The sequence below is a fragment of the Panthera tigris genome, chromosome C2, assembly GCF_018350195.1.
Source record: "Panthera tigris isolate Pti1 chromosome C2, P.tigris_Pti1_mat1.1, whole genome shotgun sequence".
NCBI classification, from domain to species: Eukaryota; Metazoa; Chordata; class Mammalia; order Carnivora; family Felidae; genus Panthera; species Panthera tigris.
Window position 1 is genome coordinate 103,161,676 of NC_056668.1, and position 18,226 is coordinate 103,179,901.

General features: G+C 36.4%; 1 protein-coding gene across 12 annotated transcripts in view; it reads right to left on the minus strand.

Moving 5' to 3' along the window:
* PPM1L (protein phosphatase, Mg2+/Mn2+ dependent 1L) overlaps window positions 1-18,226 on the minus strand; it is a 287,297-nt gene that overhangs the window by 156,436 nt on the left and 112,635 nt on the right. For 2 of the 12 annotated variants that reach the window (XM_042957045.1, XM_042957042.1), the window contains exon 2: window positions 9,911-9,983. The exons of 8 other annotated variants lie outside the window; for them this stretch is intronic. In XM_042957045.1, the coding sequence (XP_042812979.1) occupies window positions 9,911-9,937 (27 nt within the window). In that variant the 5' untranslated portion in view covers window positions 9,938-9,983. Of the gene's footprint in view, window positions 1-9,910; window positions 9,984-14,796; window positions 14,861-16,743; window positions 16,765-18,226 lie in introns of those variants that run through there. 2 more of the 12 variants (XM_042957046.1, XM_042957050.1) reach the window with 2 other exon arrangements.

The following is an 18,226-nucleotide window of genomic DNA, read 5'->3' on the forward strand; positions in this document are numbered from 1 at the left end:
GAGTTGGGGTAGGTAACCAGCAAACAAATTCTTGTCCATCCACACAATGCCCAGTTCTCTCTTTCCTTGGCATCCATTCATTAACTAGAAAACAATTTTATAATACCCTCAATATTATTTCATTATAAAGTGAAAAATGGATGCTTTCGTTATCCAAAAAAGAGAGAAAGGGGCAGAGAGAACGCTTGAGAAAATAATGGCTGAAAACTTCTCAAATTTGATAAAAAACATGAATATAAACACATAAGAAACCCAAGGAATCCCAAACAAAATGAACTCAAAGAGATGCATACTAAGACACAGTATAATCAAACTTTCAAAAGACAAAGAGAGAATTTTGAAAGCAGCAAGAGAAAAGTGAATCATCACATACAAGGGATTTTACCACAATTTTTAAAAAAGTAATAAATATTTATATTAGAAAACTTAAGAAAAACAGAAACACATAAAGCATACAATCCAAACCAGCTATAATCCCTTTATCCCAAAACAGCTACTGTGAACTTTTTGGCATATTCTCTTCCAGTCATTTTTAATACATATAAATATTATACTAAGTAATATTTTATATGAATTTTCTCCTACCTAAAAATTTTTTTAATGTCAAATACTCTTTTAGAATGATGTAATAACTTCATACTATTTTATCATATAGGTGAATCATAATTTAACAGTACACATCATCTAGAGCAACATTACAAAACCTATAGGCGAGTAGAGCTTTAGCCTTGGTCCACACCGGAAAAGTATTTCATTCATGCACTCCTTCTGAAAAAGGTCTCTGCAACACCTTTTTAAACAACAGAGCTGCCTGACCCACTACAATCATCAACCAATGCTTACCAGAGCAGGTTCATCCAAGACTTTTTTTTTCCCCCTCCTCAATTCAGGGAAAATATGGAAACAAGGCTCCACTGATTGGATGTTTGGATGGATGGATGGATACAAAGAGAACTTGGTGAAGATAAATGTAAGTGTAGATATAAATATATACCAATAGCGTACATACATATTTTACAATGTTATTTATCCATAATTCCTAACATAATACCCCCCCATTAGAGTATAAACTCCTAGAGAATAAGTGGCTTATGTTACACATCTTTATCTTCTTCATAAACACACCTAACACATGCCCAATATACGGTATACCCTTAATAAATGTTTACTGGATAAATATGATAGTCAAATAGAAAATATCATCCTTAAAAATAATTGCTACCATTTATTAAATATCTTCTCCCCAAAAGATTCTTAAAAATTGGTCTGATCAGAGTTCTAAGAAAAAAGGATTAGGATGTAAAATTTTATGCCCAGTCTTGATTAAAACATTTTTCAACTATGCACAGACATCAACAAATGTTTATTGAGGAATTACAACATGTGAGGCACATTCCAAGCACTGGAGATAAGGGATAAGGCAGCCTATGAGCAGAGACCTGAAGGAAGTGAAGGAGAGAGCCCAGTTGAAATGTGAGGGAAAGCATTCACACTAAAGGAACAGCAAATGCAAAGGCCTTGAAATAAACACTTGCTATGAAGGAGGAACAACAAAGCGATCCATGTGGCTAGAGAAGAGTAGGTGAGGAGGAGAGTGTTAAGGGAAGATGAGCTCAGAGTGGGGGGTGGGTACAGATCTTATAGACCATCATATGGATATGGACTTTTACTCTTAGTGAAATAGATGCTGGCTGGCTGCTGTGTGGAGAATGGGCTGTAGGGGGCCAAAGGCAGAAGTAGAGAAACCAGCTAGGAAGCTATGCAATAACAGAAATAAACACTAGTAGCTTGGACAAGGGTAGTAACCAGGATGATGGCAAGAAATGGTCCAATTCTGGAGGTGACTGGGTGGCTCAGTCAGTTAAGCGTCCGACTCTTGATTTCAGCTCAGGTCATGATCTCACGGTTCATGGGATAGAGCCCACATTGGGTTCTGCACTGACAGCACGGACCCAACTTGGGGTTCTCTCTCTCCCTCTCTCTCTGCTCCTTCCCCACTCATTCTGTCTCTCTGTCTCTCTGTCTCTCTAAAAAAATAAATAAATAAACTTATAAAAAGAAAGAAAGAAATGGTCCAATTCTGGATATATCTTGTAAGATACAGCTTACAAGATTTTTCAGTGAATTTGACAACCCAAAGTTTTATTTTGCTTGATGAACTGCATGACTCCAATGTTTTTGGCTTAAGCAAGTAGAATGCTAGATTTGACACTTAATAAAAGGAGTAATACTTAGGAAAGTTCAGGTTTGGGTAGGGAAAATGAGAGTTCAGTTTGGGGCATGTTAATTTCAAGATATCAAGTATTCATTCACAGGAGATGTGAAAGCAAAAGATGTAACTTTGGCTATATATAGATGGCATTTAAAGCCATAGACCTGAATGAGATCGCCTAGGGAATGAAAGAAAACAGAAGAAAATGGAGTTGAAAAACAAGCGCTAAGACATTTCAACATAAAGAGACGAGGGAGATAAAGAAGAACCAGCCAAGAAATAGTGTCCAATGAGCTAAAAGGAGAATTAATTTTTTTTTTAATTCCAGTGTAGTTAACATAACAATGTTATATTAGTTTCAGGTGTACAATATAGTGATTCAACAGTTCCATATATTACTCAGTGCTTATCAAGATAAGTGTACTCTTAACCCCCTTCACCTATTTCACCCATCCCCCACCCCACCCCACCCATCTCCCCTCTGGTAACCATCTGATTGTTCTCTATAGTTAAGACAAAAGAATTTTTAAAAAGTGGCATCTTAGAAACCAAATGAAGACAAGAGAAAGTGATTGTCAGTTGCTATAGAAAGCTTAGATAAGATGAGGGCAAAGAACTGATTAGTAGGTACAGTGCTATGAAAGTCACTGATGGTACCAATAATATTGTCCACTCATTTACCCTTTCTGTAACAACTACTTGAGGGAGAAAACTTACGCCAGCCAAGTGACAAATGGTAATCCAATAAAAAACTCAAGAAATGGTGAGATAGCAGGCACAAAATGGGAGCAATGAACCCAGTAAAACAAAGTTAAATTACTTCACTGTGGCTGTAAATGTTCACGTAATTATCAAGAAAATGTGAGGGGGGGGGGTTGGGGTTTTTTTAATGTTTATTTATTATTTTTGAGAGACAGAGTGTGAGTGGGGGTGGAACAGAGAGAGAGGGAGACACAGAATCCGAAGCAGGCTCCAGGCTCTGAGCTGTCAGCACAGAGCCTGATGCAGGGCTCAAACCCATGAACCATGAGACCATGACCTGAGCCAAAGTCAGATGCTTAACCAACTGAGTCACCCAAGCACCCCTGAAAATGTTTTTTTTTTAAGACAAAACATATAGATAAAATATACCTACATGGATGGTGATGTGAAAATAAATTTTCAGGTTATGTCTATAAAATATTTGAAGTATTAAGGAAGAGGTAAATGTAAGAAAGGATAAATTAAAGCATGCTAAATATGTCTTCTTATTTGTTTAGAGGTTATAGATATTTTTATTTTTTATATTGATTAAGTATATGTGTATTGATTAAAGAACCACCACTAGTAGAAAAGAAAATGAATAATAATTTTCAAGAATTTTTAAAAGAAATCAGTGAAGCAAAAGAAAGAAAAGAAAGCTAAAATAAAACACCCCCCAAAAGTATCAGAACATACAAAATTAAATGACAGGCATAGGACCATATGAGCAATCAAAATATATATTAATAGGCTACATTTTTTAAAAGAGTAAAAAACTGTGAATATAAAAAATCATCCTAAAATAATATGACACAAAAGGGTGGTGAGTACAATGCATCTCGTATATAAACAGATTAGCTATGACCACATTTGTTTGACAGTAAATTTTTAATCTTTTGTTTTTTAATTTGAGTATAGTTGACACACAATGGCACATTAGTTTCAGGCATACTTGTCATAGTGATTTGACAAGTTATGCATTATGCTGTGTTTACCACAAGTATAGCTACCACCTGCCCCCTTACATCACTATTACAATGATCACTGACTGTATTCCTTTGCTGCATCTTTTATTCCCATGACTTACTCATTCCATAACCAGAAGCCTGAATCTCCCAGGCTCCTGTTTTACAATAAATTTAGTTCACAAAAGTTAAATGAAACAAGATAGATACTTTAAAAATATTTTTATGTTTATTTATTTTTGACAGAGAGAGAGAGACAGAGTACAAGCAGGAGAGGGGCAGAGAGAGACAGAGACACAAAATCTGAAGCAGGCTCCAGGCTCCGAGCTGTCAGCACAGAGCCTGACATGGGGTTTGAACTCACGAACCGTGAGATCATGACCTGAGCCAAAGTCAGATGCTTCACTGACTGGGCCATCCAGATGCCCTAAGATAGGTGTTTTATACTGATTAGCAAGTATAATCTAAGAAGACATAATAATCCCACATTTTTATACACCAAAACACATAGCATCTAATTACATGAATTAAAAACTAAGAAATATAGAATTTATTCAATCCAAGATACCAGTGAGAAACTCTCATCTCAGGATTTATTTCCTCAAAGAAAAAATATGTGAGGATTAGAATAATCCAATCCAATTAGAATAATTCAATCCAATCCTTTGACTCTTTAGAAAATGTATCTATATTTGCATATTCATTTCAAATATCCATGGAACATTTGTAAAAGTTGATCATTTAATAGAGCACACAAATTCCTAAACCAAGAAGAGTTCAGTAATTTTCTCTGACCCAAAACAATACAAATAAAACAACTTAATAAACAAAAAAATCTAACCAGTTATAGACTCTGACAATAGAAATTGAGTCATGAACCAGTGAGAAAATTAAAACTAAGTTACAAACTATTTGAAATTAATAACAAAAACACTATGCATTCAAATGTAGGAAATACGGCCAAAGTTGTACTCTAGGGGAAACTAGTTCCTTGGCCTGAAGTGTGTTTCCTTGCATTCTCTGTATTCTGCAATCCGATTCATTAAATGCCTCCATATTCGCAAAACCATTCTGTACCTTTTATCTGGCATTAACTTTCTTGCCTCTGTGCTTCCCCAGCACCTTTTAAAAATCACTTCATTTCACATCTACATCATTCTGCTTGGTTTTATAGACACTTGAGTTTGTGTCCATCTGAACCCAGTGGACTTCTTGCTACTTACTAGAGGATAGAGAACTGGCTTTGTCACCTTTCTACCAACCCAGGACACAGCACTGTTAGAGTCACAGCTCTCTAACAGTAAGAATGTAGTTTGGGAAGAGGTTAGAATCCTAGCCTCATTATTTTGGAGTTGTCTGAACTGGGGCAAGCTGCTTAACCCTCCAGCCCTCCTTCTTCACTTATAAGTGGGGCCAGTGTCATCTCTTCCAGAGGTTTACATAATAAAACACCAAGCACAATGTCTGAAACATACCTTTGCTAGATAAATGGAAGCTGTTATGAACTTTGAAACATTCCATGAGTAAAGGAAAAACCCAAGAAATAGGGGAGGAGTGAAAAACCATGGAATTTGAAAGCCAAACAGACTTCTCAAATCCTGGTTCTGCCAATCACTTAACAGTATGATCCTGGGCAAGCAAACTTAACATCTCTGAATCCTTATCTCCTCCTCTGTAATTCTGTGAAGTTACAGATTAGAAATTGGCCATATAAAACGCTTAGTAGGGCACCTGGAACACAATAAGTGTTTATAAACAGTAGCCCTTGCTGTCACTGCCACATTGCCTCAGTTAGAGGTCTTCATGAATGTCTGCTGAATTGAAGTAGAACTTTACTGTCAGAATCTCACTTGGATTGGCATGGTCCCCTAAGAACCCAAAAAGGGTCAGAAGTGACAGCAAGTTATCAATTTAGTGAGGCAAGAAGCCCCCATGTGTGACTGTGGTTCAGCAGGGGTCAGAGTAACTGAGGCCTCACAATTAAAAAGTAATCTCATATGAGGTTGTCTTGCTGAATAATTTGGTAAAAATCCTTTTCATGAAGTTAGATCATTAAAATTGACACCAGAGCAATCTCTGAGACAGCCCTAGGCAGGTTTCACTCCTCATTAATATAAATTAAATTTCTCAGGAGATGCTGTGAATCTCCCCACCTGACAAACAGTGTTGACATTTACTGGATTTCCCTCTGACCTTTCTGGACTTAAGAAATACTTCCAAATATTGACTATGAATAAGCTATTATTTTTGGTTTTCACTTGACAACTATTCTTGAGAGTAAAGTGATTTTGCCTACTTTATTTTTCAGAAAGACCCTTCATTTAATGTGTCACCTTCCATTTTATGCTTAAGAACACATGAGGTTCTGCATGCCTAAAGAGGAGCAAGTGTGAAGTGAATGACAATTCTGGGGCATTATTCTTTATTGGAGATCTTTTTTCCTCCATTAAATAAAGACAGGCGATTTTTTTCTTCCTTAGAAGTCAAAGCTAAAAGTCTTTCAATTGGTTTCTCAAATACAAGGAATGATAATAAAGGCATATTAAAATATCACTGTTACTCCTTTTGTTGGTACTAATGAATTTCATTAAATTACATAGTTGTAAAATGTTAAGAGGGACAAAGCTTCTTGCTAAGTAAGTGATTGGGTAGAGGTGGGATGCTGAGAATACTGTTATTAAAATATGCAAACATGAATGTTCACCAGGGATAGTGTAGACTGAAGCTTCTGGCTCTGTCATTTCCCTGCATCCAGCTGTCAGTCTACCTAATTATTACAGTGCCATTCTGGCAGATGAATTTTGATGAATTACAGAATCTCAGAGCCAGAGGCATCTTTAAAATTACCTAATGCAACCTACATATTACTGATCAGAAATCATTTGCTCAAAGCTTTAAAGCTCATTAGTGGTCAGAGCCAATGCTAGCATTGAGCTTTCTGTTCTCTTTGCCCCATTCCACATTCCTTCACGTTAGGATTAGAGGTAAGGACCACCAGCACTATAGAGATTCATGCAGGGGTGACGGTAGAAGGCTACGAAAAGCAAAAAGTGACTACCTAGCTAGAGACTTCAGGAGCATTGTCATCAATTGATAATGAATCTTTATGAAAGTCAGTAATAACAGAAATGTCAGCTAGTCACAGTGACTAGACTAGTAATCATTGTAAGAGGTGTTAACAGTCAAAGGAAGGATACACACTAAAACTACACTTGGTGGGAGCACCCAAAGGTTAAAACACAAAAGATAAAGCACTATTTCTACTTGGTCATAGAACCATCTGATTATCTAAAGTTTCCAAATGACCTTCTAATAAGGCTAGACAAGATCATAATGGAAGCAATTCCCATTAATGTCAACTTGGTTTATGATTCTGTCAAAATTTCCATCATAATTCCAAAGATTTAGAAACACAAGCCTCTCAGCCAATAAATACCTTTTCTTTTTTATCATAATATTGTAAATGATGATTTTTATCATGTCAGAACACTCTAGTAGTAGAAAATAAAATGTGATGCATCATTGTTCACATGGCACCTACACCTAGTTTTGAAAGAAGGTAGGAATGCTCTGGTCACCAGCTTGAATATGTCATCAATCTTTAAGACAACACACTTTTCTTCTAAAAATTGATTTGCCATGAGTAAATTGAAATAAACTTCCTTTTAAAAAATAAATATAATTTTGGGGTGCCTGGGTGGTTCAGTTGGTTGAGTGTCCAACTTCATCTCAGGTCATGATCTCACAGTCCATGAGTTCAAGCCCCATGTCAGGCGCTGTGCTGACAGCTCACAGCCTGGAGCCTGCTTTGGATTCTGTGTCTCCCTCTCTCTCTGCCCCTCCCCTGTTCAGGCTCTGTCTCTGTCTCAAAAATAAATTAAAACATTAAAAAAAAATTTTTTTAATAAATATAATTTTGGGGGCACCTGGGTGGCTCAGTTGGAAAAGCATCTGACTTCAGCTCAGGCCGTGATCTCATGGTTCATGGGTTCAAGCCCCACATTGGGCTCTATGCTGACAGCTCAGAGCCTGAATTCTGCTTCCGCTTCTGTGTATCCCTCTCTGTCTCTCTGTCCATTTCCTGCTCGTACTCTGTCTCTCTCTCTCTCTCTCAAAAAAAATACACATTAAAAAATATAAAAATAAATAAATATAATTTTTTGAGGAATCATTTGCCCAAAACTCAGTTCTTAACTTTGAATATTTAAATATGATCACTAGAAAAAATATGAATGGAAAATAAGATTTAAAAGTCAAGATGTGCAGCTGAGCTGATTTATAAAATAAGCTACAACTTTTAAAATACCACTTTTTTTTCAACTGCTCTGATTCCAATTAATAAAAAATATATGTACTGAAAGACATTTGAAGTTAAAGACTTTTTTCCCCACACTATTGTTTCAACACTAGGTAAATAACTCAAAGTAAAATTATAAGGAAGGAATTGAGAAACAATACTAAAAAAAGAAAATGCATTGACCCCAATATCAACTTAACAAATATTACTGAGCAACTACAATGTGCAAGGCCTTCTCCTAAAAGTTTCATCACGACAACCTCTGAAGAAGCTTTCATTCTAGTTATAGAATAAGCACAAAAAAACCACTATGATACCGAACCTAATGTGAGAGGGGAATCAGAGAAGCTTAAAGAAGCAGCAGCATTTGAGAGGGGACTTTTGGGAAGAGTAAGATTTTGCAAAAATAGGACAGGACAGCAAATAGAAGAGTAGAGCAATTTCCTGGTCCTAAGGTATCAATTAAAAAACTTTTGAAGGAGGGGGAGTTGTTTCCTGCTAACAATATTAGAGCACTTTATACTGTCTTTAGACTGCATTTTTCAATTTATAAAACATTTTCTCCTTTCCCTTCCCCTCCTTCTTCTTCAGGAACAGATATTAGGGGTTTGAGGTGCCTCCTTGATGTCCCTATTGAGAGAAAATACCCAAAGGATCAAGGGCTTCCAAACAAAATAAAGCACTCTTTTATAAATTTCTCAGAAATGGTATGAGCATCACATTCTAAAACACAGATGGACAAGTATTATTCCCATTGTATCCATCACAAAACAGGTTCAGAGGGGATAGTGATGACCCAAATGAAAACAGTGGGTGAAAAGGAGCGCTTGCAGGAACTCAGCCAGGTCTTCCAAAGTTAAGAGCTTTTCACACTAGCTCACCAATGTGAGGATGAAATTCAGAGTCAGGCTATACCACTGTAAAGTCCCAAGTGACATCTAACCCCTATTTTAGGCAATAATGTGAACGTAACATCAAATACAAACTATGATAACTTCCTTTTCTTCCCCCAAGACACTGTGTGATAAAAGGCCCAGGAGAAAAAAAGTGGAAGACCTGTATTTTAGCAAAAATAAAAACAGATAACAAGATAACAGATCTTGTTAACAGATAAGTTAACAAGTTCCTATGAAGTGAATTAAAATATCATATAAAATCTAGAATTTCAAGATCGTTAGATCCACATTTCTAAATTGATCATGATGCCTGATTATAGGGAAATCAAATCTGCTGAAAGCAAGTTTATTATTGAGTATGTTTTTTATGCAAAAAAAAAACCAAAGTATGCTAAAAATATGGGCAAGGCCAACAAGCTTTGTGGTTGTTGATGTTGGTAAACAAGATTCCATATCTACTGAGGTATGAATAATAAACTGGGGATCTGACTAGAGAGCCAGACAGCTTCTAACTCAGAGCTGCTACTAACTGGCTTGGTCAAGGTACCTCATCTCTCTAGACCTTAGTTTCTAATCTGAAAAATGAGACAACTCAACTAGGTATTATTTATGAGTTCTTCTTTTCTAGAATTGAGTCTATTAATACCCAAACTTTTGGACATATGAGAGGCAATTGAAAAGACTACATGAGCCATTTTCCCCTAATGGAATATAATAAAACTTGCACATCTGAAAACCTAAAATGCACACAAAACAGATAAGTCAAGTTTCATGAAACCACTATAATACCGGTACTTACACAGCACTTTGGTGTTTCACAGTGCATTTTCGCTTCATGTTTCCTCCACACCTTGAAGCCACACTCATAAGTACTTGCAAGAGAAACAGAAACCAATAGTCTATCTCTTTCTTGCAATGCTGGAGATATTAAGTAGCAATAGAGTTTCAGTGTAGTAGTTACAAAGGTCCTACAAGCATGTTTTACAAGGATTATCCCAGGCTCATGATAATTTTACTCTGGCAGAATTTATAACAGCAGATTATACAACTCAGCTAAAATGGTCTCCAAGTATAGTATATTGTTTTAAACTACAATGAAGGTTAAAGATGGTTTAGAATTTCATAGGGTCATGGTGGCAGGAGATAATCCTGGTTTGATTTAGGGGGCTCTGTAAATAAAAACAATTTCACTCACTTTCACCTTTATATTTTGACATCTGGAGACTGGTTTGTGGAATCAGGAAAATGACAGATGAGACTGAACAGGAAATGCTATTCGGTTCATGTCCCAGGGATATTATTTAACAAAAGTGCTGAGTGAGCTATTTCAAAAGCTCAGCTGGAGGGAAGGCATTCACTGTATGCTATTTATGATGCTCTTAGAAACATCTCAGGAGGTATAAATTTTGGCAACTTATACACATTCCTTTAGGCACTTTCCTCTATTGGTTCCCTGCATTCTATATACAGAAAATTCTTATCCATCATAAAAAGGAGAGATATTATCATTTCCAATAGGAAGCATATGCATTTTGATGATGTAAGGAAAGCAAGTTCAGTATATTCTGAGGTACTTGATCAAGAAGTAAAGACATCTTGCTTCCGAGAATCACTGAGGACAGTCTTTATGGGTTTACTACATGATACTACATTATGTATACAATTTTGTACATACATACACACACACACACACACACACTTCTACCTGAGAACTATTAAGAAAAAACTATCATGCAGATCTTTGTCAAAAAACTAAACACATAGATTAAAAAAATAAGCAGTTATGCAGCCAAAAGAATAATGATTTTTACTGAAATGATTGATCCCTACTATCAATGAATTACAGGAATCTAATAAGCAATTATAAACTCCCTCCAATTTCCACAAATGATAACATATAGCAAAAATCTGAATTTTAACTTTTTTCTGACCTCTTACAAAAGTGCTAAGAATCTAAGAATCAAAATAAATGTGCTGCAGTGACTGGGTGGCTCAGTCGGTTAAGCATCTGACTCTTGGCTCCATCTCAGGTCATGATCTCTCAGTTCGTGAGCTGGAGCCCCACATCAGGCTCAGTGCAGCCAGCACAGAGCCAGCTTGGGATCCTCTCTCCCTCTCTCTCTGCCCTTCTCTGGCTCGCTCTCTCTCTCTCAAAATAAATAATAAACTTAAAAAAAAAAAAGAAAGAAATGTACAAAGAGAAGTAGTATCAGTTGCACAGCACATCCTTGATACTTCTGAGCCAAATTATGTGTTTGTTTTATTGAATTTTCAAAATATCAAACCTCAATCTTTAGCAGAAAGTTTCCTATATATTGTATTGTTTGAAGATACATTAATGTGGGTTTAAAATATTCATATAAAAGTAAATTAGGCTTAGAAATAAACTTGTAAATTCTAAAATGTACTCCCTTTGCATGATAATAGTCCTGGTACATTATCTGCTGCTATTCTAGAGGTGATCTATAACCTATTTAGCCTTTGCTTACATGTTCATGTTCATATTTATACTTTTCTTCATGAGTTTTTAATAAGGTTTCTCTTGCAAAAGTTTAGCAATTAGGGCTTGAGCCTTAACTGTTCACGCCACTGACAGAATAATTTATACCTTAGGTCAAGTCAAAGATGGGGTGGAGACAGGAAGTAGGAGGTTGGAAGAATGGACGTGAGATATCAGAATCATCAAGGAGCCCACATTGTTCCTAACCTTCTGAGCACCTGTCCCAGTCCTGCCCCACTGCAAATCTGTTACACTGGAAAAGGGCATGAGTAAGGAAAAGGATAAGTATGTCTGCCTTTGAAAAAGCTCGACAGGTGTAAGAATACTGACCCTGATGACTGAAAGACAACATCTTTGGGGAGATATTAATATTAAGTCAAGGAACAAAGGATTCGGAGGTCCAATAAGCTCGGGAAGTGACACACACTAAATCTCCCTTCATGGGGCTCACGCTGCACATTAGCACAATAAACTCTGAGAAGTTTAGGAATAAAGAAAACTGTTAAACCTTATTCAATGATATTAAAATCTTATTCATCTATGAAGCTTTTCCTCAACACTAACTTGGGGAAATAATTTAGAAATCCTGAAATATTTATGAAAATGTCCCTATTCCATTGTATGGGGGCTCTGTGTCAGAAGATGTGTGTACTGGCACTTTAGTACAGTGACCACATTTTTAAGAACGTCCAGTAAAAGCTAAATCTTATTCAAGTACAAGGTTATTTACTTGGTAATGGTGTCATAGTAGTTATTAAATGCATTAGTCTGCTCAAAAGCCACCATTAGCACTACTAAAACCATTTGTACCACTGGGTCCCTGACAGCACAGAGGGCACAAAGTTATAATGTCTGTTTAATCTCAACTGTCTCTAAAGAAATAAGACCACTTGTTATATCTCAAATGCCTTTCCTTTCCCATCTCCACACCACTGCTTTTGTTTTTGCTCTGCCTGGAATGCTCCCCCTACTAGGTCTCCAAATGTTAGTCTTACTAAACCAGGTACATCTACCTACCTAAACACCAGTTCCCCCATGAAGCCTTTTCTGGTTTTCCAACTGGCTGGCTTCTACCTGCTTTTAAACCCCCCAACCACTGTGAGTATCTCTTAAAGCAAGAATCAAATTCTTATTATATAACCACAGGTTCTAACCTCACCCTCCAATTAGATGGTAAATCCATTAGGGATGGGAACTGTGTTTTTCTCCCCATATACATGAAGAAATTTAGGCCTAGAAAAATGTAGCAACTTGCCAAAGGTCACTTAACTAGTAAGTGGCAGTAGTGAGATTTACACCAGATCTGTCCAACCCCCAAACCCAGGGTTTTGCCGTTATCCTCCATTCCCTCCAACTCTCAGACAGCAAGTCAATGGTTCCCATGGCAACAAAAAGACCGTAAGTCACAATCTATTGGAGACAGGGCACATAAAAGTTCTACCTATCTGCCCTGCCTCATTGCTTGGCTTCTGACTCCATGTGTTAATTCTACCTTCTGCTTGTAGACCTTCATTCCTCCAAATATATTCTTGGAAACAATAGTAATGAGAGATGTAAATCATGTTTTAGAAAGAGCTTTATGGGAAACTGTATGCTAAACAAAGTTAAAAATATTGGTTACTTACTGCACGACTTTGCACATCATTTAATAAGCTACTATGCAGCATTATATATGTTTTTGTATATATATTTCATATTTTTAGAGGCATAAGATATTGGCACTTATTTTAAGTATCAAAGAACAGAACTATCCTTCATAGGTTTCATCTAACTCAATACAGCATGCCTCAAAGAGTTTTATTTTAATAACATCATTTTCACAATATATACATAACAACAAATTCATTTCAAAACACTTAATAACATGCATCTAAATAAGAACTATCATAACCAAATACTATAGGATTTAATGTTACTAGGATTTAAAACTAGCAACAGTCTACTTTGTGCCAGCAAGTGAGTGATTAAGTGCTACCCACACAATGTCTGACATTTAATGAGGGAGTCACATAGATGGATACAGAATATGTTTCACTCAATGATTAATATAGGTTCACTATATTTAGTTTCTACTTGAACATTTCACCTTCTTTTCCCCCATCCCTGAACTCAGCCAAGGACATGGGATAAATGTGATGACTAAAAATCACGAAGTTTTGATGAATGAAAAAGATGAGAATAAGACTGATTCTTCTAGGAGAAAATGAGACTTTCCTCCATTAAGTCATTTTTAGACTAGTTGCAGTTATTTAAAATAAACTCAAATAATATGTGCCTCTCAGGAGTGTAACTAGGTGACTTGGGGATACAGGTGAGAAATTTTTCATTTACACACTTTTATATCTGTAGTAGGTAGAACTGTGTCCCCAAGAAGAAATCTATTCAAGTCGCAACACCTCTCTCCCCATACTTATAAAATGTGACTTTATTTGGAAACTGGGTCTTTGCAAATATAACCAAGTAGAAAAGAGGTCATGGTAGATTAGGGTGGGCCATATTCCAATAACTAATGTCCTTAAAAGAAGAGAGAAAATTGGATGCAGACATAGAGGGGCACACGGAGAACACCAATGATGACAGAAGCAGACAGAGAAATAGAGTTGCAAACCAGAATTTCCCCTAACCAACAGAAGCTAGAAGAGGCAAGGAAGGATTCTTTCCTAGAGCCTTCAGAGAGACCATGGCCCTACCAACAACCTTGTTTGCAGACTTGTAGCGTCCAGGACTTAAAGACAATGAGTTCCTGTTGTTTAAAACCACCTACAGCGGTACTTTGTTATGGCAACCTAAGGAAACAAACACAACACTTTTAAAATTTTCTACATTGCAACTATACCCCATATTCAAAAATCAACCAAATTAAAATAAGTAATTTCAAGGAAATGAAAACACAAGCCACAGACTGGAAGAAAATATTAGCAAAGATATATCTGATAAAGGAAACTGTCATTTAAAATACACACACACACATGCACACACACACAAACTCTCACAGCTCAATAGTAAAATAGACAAGTAAATAAACAGAAAACAGAAACAACTCAATTGAAAATGGGCTAAAGCTCTAAAAGACACCTCACTAAAGAAGATATACAGATGGCAAGTAAGAATATAAAAACATGCTCTAATCATATCATATGTCATCAGGGAAATGTCAATGAAAACAACAAGATACCACTACATACCTATTAAAATGGTCATAATCTGGAACGCTGACACCACCAAATAAATGCTGGCCAGCAGCAAGCAGGAACTCTCACTCATTGCTGGGAGGAATGCAAAATGGTACAGCCACTTTGAAAGACAATTTGACAGCTTCTTACCAAACTCAACATATTCTTACCACACAATCCAACAATCACACTCCTTGGTATTATACCCAAAGAAGCTGAAAACTATGTCCACACAAAAATCTGCATACAAATGCTTATAGCAGCTTATTTATAAATCCAAACTTGGAAAAAACAAGATGTCCTTCAGTAAGTGAATGAAGAAATAAACCGTGGTACATCCAGACAACAGAATATTATTCAGTGCTAACAAGAAATGAACTAAGACATGGAAAAAACTTCAATGTATATAACTATGTTCAGAAGCTAATCTGAAAAGATTACACGTTATACGATTCCAACCATATGACATTCTGGAAAAGGTAAAACTATGAAGACAATAAAAAGATTAGCAATTGCCAGGGGTTACGTTAGGGGGAGGGACGAATAGGCAGACCACAGAGGATTTTTAGGGCAGTGAGACTACTCTGTATGAAATTATAATGGTGGATGCATGTCATTATATAGTTGTTCAAATGATCAAATGTACCACACCAAGTGAACTCTAATGTAAAATGCGGGCTTTGGGTGATAATGATGCATCAACACAGGTTCATCAACTGTAAGAAATGTACCACTCTGGTGCAGGATGTTGATAATTTTTTTTTTTAATATATGAAATTTATTGTCAAATTGGTTTCCATACAACACCCAGTGCTCATCCCAAAAGGTGCCCTCCTCAATACCCATCACCCACCCTCCCCTCCCTCCCACCCCCCATCAACCCTCAGTTTGTTCTCAGTTTTTAACAGTCTCTTATGCTTTGGCTCTCTCCCACTCTAAGGAGGTCATCCATGTGTGGGATAGGGGGTATACAGGAAATCTCTGTACTTTCCACTCAAGTTTGTTGTGAATTTAAAACTGCTCTCAAAAACAAAGTCTAGGGATACCTGGGTGGTTCAGTCGGTTAAACGTCTGACTGAACTTCAGCTTAGGTCATGATCTCTTGGTTCATGAGTGACGACATTAAACCCTGTGTCCAGCTCTATCCTGACAGTATGGATCCTGCTTGGGATTCTCTTTCTCCCTCTCTCTCTCTTTGCTCCTCCCTTACTTGCATGCACTCTCTCTCTCTCAAAATAAACAAGTAAACTTTTTAAAAAGTCTAATAAAAAATATTTTTAAATCACAAAGTAAGCCAAAAGTTGTTGTGGTTTTTTTTTGTTTTTTTTTTTATAGTAAACTCTACTCCCAATGTGGGGCTTGAATTCATGACCCTGAGATCAAGGTCGCATGCTCTACTGACTGAGCCAGGCAGGTACTCCAAATTCTGCTCTTTTTTATATTATAATTTATTAACCATCTTGAACCCATGACTAAAATATGCTACTTTTCCTCAAAGCTTTACATGTTCCTTTGTTCATTTCATTCATTTATTCAAACTTCAGCTAAAGTGCTAATTCTGTGCCAGATGTGGTAGCCTGGGAAAGGTTCTAGAGAATCCAGAAACCAGACACTTCCTGGCCTTTAAGATGATGTCTACTCTAATAAGTAATTATAGAGGAAATAGATTGTATCAACTCATAGTAAAAGCATTATTCATGTATCTTGGAGAATTAAGATTAAGATCAAGTTTTTAAGTGCTAGTCAACCATGTAAAGAGAGAGATGACCTTTCTCCTTCCCTCTATTCAAAGATTAATGATATCAAATATATATTAATTACTTAACTGTTTCAAGAAAGATCTTGGGAGATAAGATGCAAACTGCAAGAGAGTGAGGTCACTGGATATGTGCCATGGCATGAAAACCCTAATAAGAATTATGAAAAGGAAGAATAAGTATAAAAATTTTAAAAACATACTTGAGGGGCAGCTGGGTGGCATGGTCAGATGAGCATCTGACTTCAGCTCAAGTCATGATCTCACAATTCATGAGTTCGAGCACCGCCTCAGGCTTGCTGCTGTCAGTGCAGAGCCCACTTTGGATCCTCTGTCCCCCTCTCTCTGCCCTTCCCCCTCTCATGCTCTCTCTCTCTCTCTCTCTCTCTCAAAAATGAATAAACATTTAAATAAATAAATAAAAGAAATACATGAGAGAATAGTTGAAAATGGAAGCAGATTCTGAAATCATTAAAACTTTAGTGTTAAGAGAATGAAAATTAGAAACTTTATTTTCTAACTAAGTTGGAGGATTCTTTCATCTTGAAAAAGAAGGGGAAGAGTGTCTTGAATTTATTCTGAGGAGACACTGATCAAAAACAAAATTATGTACAAATCAGGCTCAACAAACTTCTTCACACTATTCTCTCTCCTAACCTTCTGTTTCTACGCTATTGCCAAATTAAGAAAAAATTGTTAACTCAGTTTCCAGAAATTGACAGCATAATTTAGTGTTTTCTCAGCATGAAAAAAAAAATTGGAAGAAAACATTTAAGAGAAATGGTGCCCTCTCTTGGAACCAGGTCCTCAATCTTCGTAGAAGTAAAAATACAGCAAAAGTATCAGACACCATGTTAACATGCATCTTCAATTCACATCCAAAGGATTGTTGTGTAAACCTATAGTTAAAATCTTTGCAAAAAAAAAAAAAAAAAATACAGTCCTCCTTAGTGCCTAATTATATGTATGCATTGGTATGCTTCAAAATAAAAGAACATTACCTTACAAAGTGGTATTTTTAAAATGCTGCTGAAAAAGTAAGAAAAAATAACAAGCTGCTCTCTATATTAGGAATCACATGCAACCAAGCATTTAAAAAATTACCATAAAGTAAAACAAAGAACTACTATCCTATGAAATACACACTGAGTTTCACTATATCCCCAAATCCTAATACCACTGTATTTGGGGAGTTGAATGTAATCAATGGAAGAAAATGGAGAAAAGGGATAAAGCTGCAAAATCTGGGTTGGAGGGGAGAAGGACTTGTGGTAACTTGTTCTTGCTCAAAATGCCCCCAAATCAACCTGATTAGATCAACCTTAAGTTCTTGACATGTTAGGAGCTGGTTTCCCCCAGAGGACTAGAGATACTTCAGTACAACTTTTTATTCTGCTTGTACTGGTATTTGGTAGCAACTTCAAATGCAATAAAGTAAGGATTCAAATGCATTTAAAGTAAGGATTCCTTGCTTTAAAAAAAAAAAAAACAACTGCATAATGCTATTTCCTCAGTAATACGAAGTAATAGGAACACATATTTGAGAGTAGAATCATTTGGATTGCTACTAACTTAATAGCAATGAAATCTTCCACTTTACTGCAGTAAAACATTATGACAAACCCCCATCTAGAGGATGTGAAAATGTTATTGCATTTCTTTTCCAGAAATGTATATACTCAATCA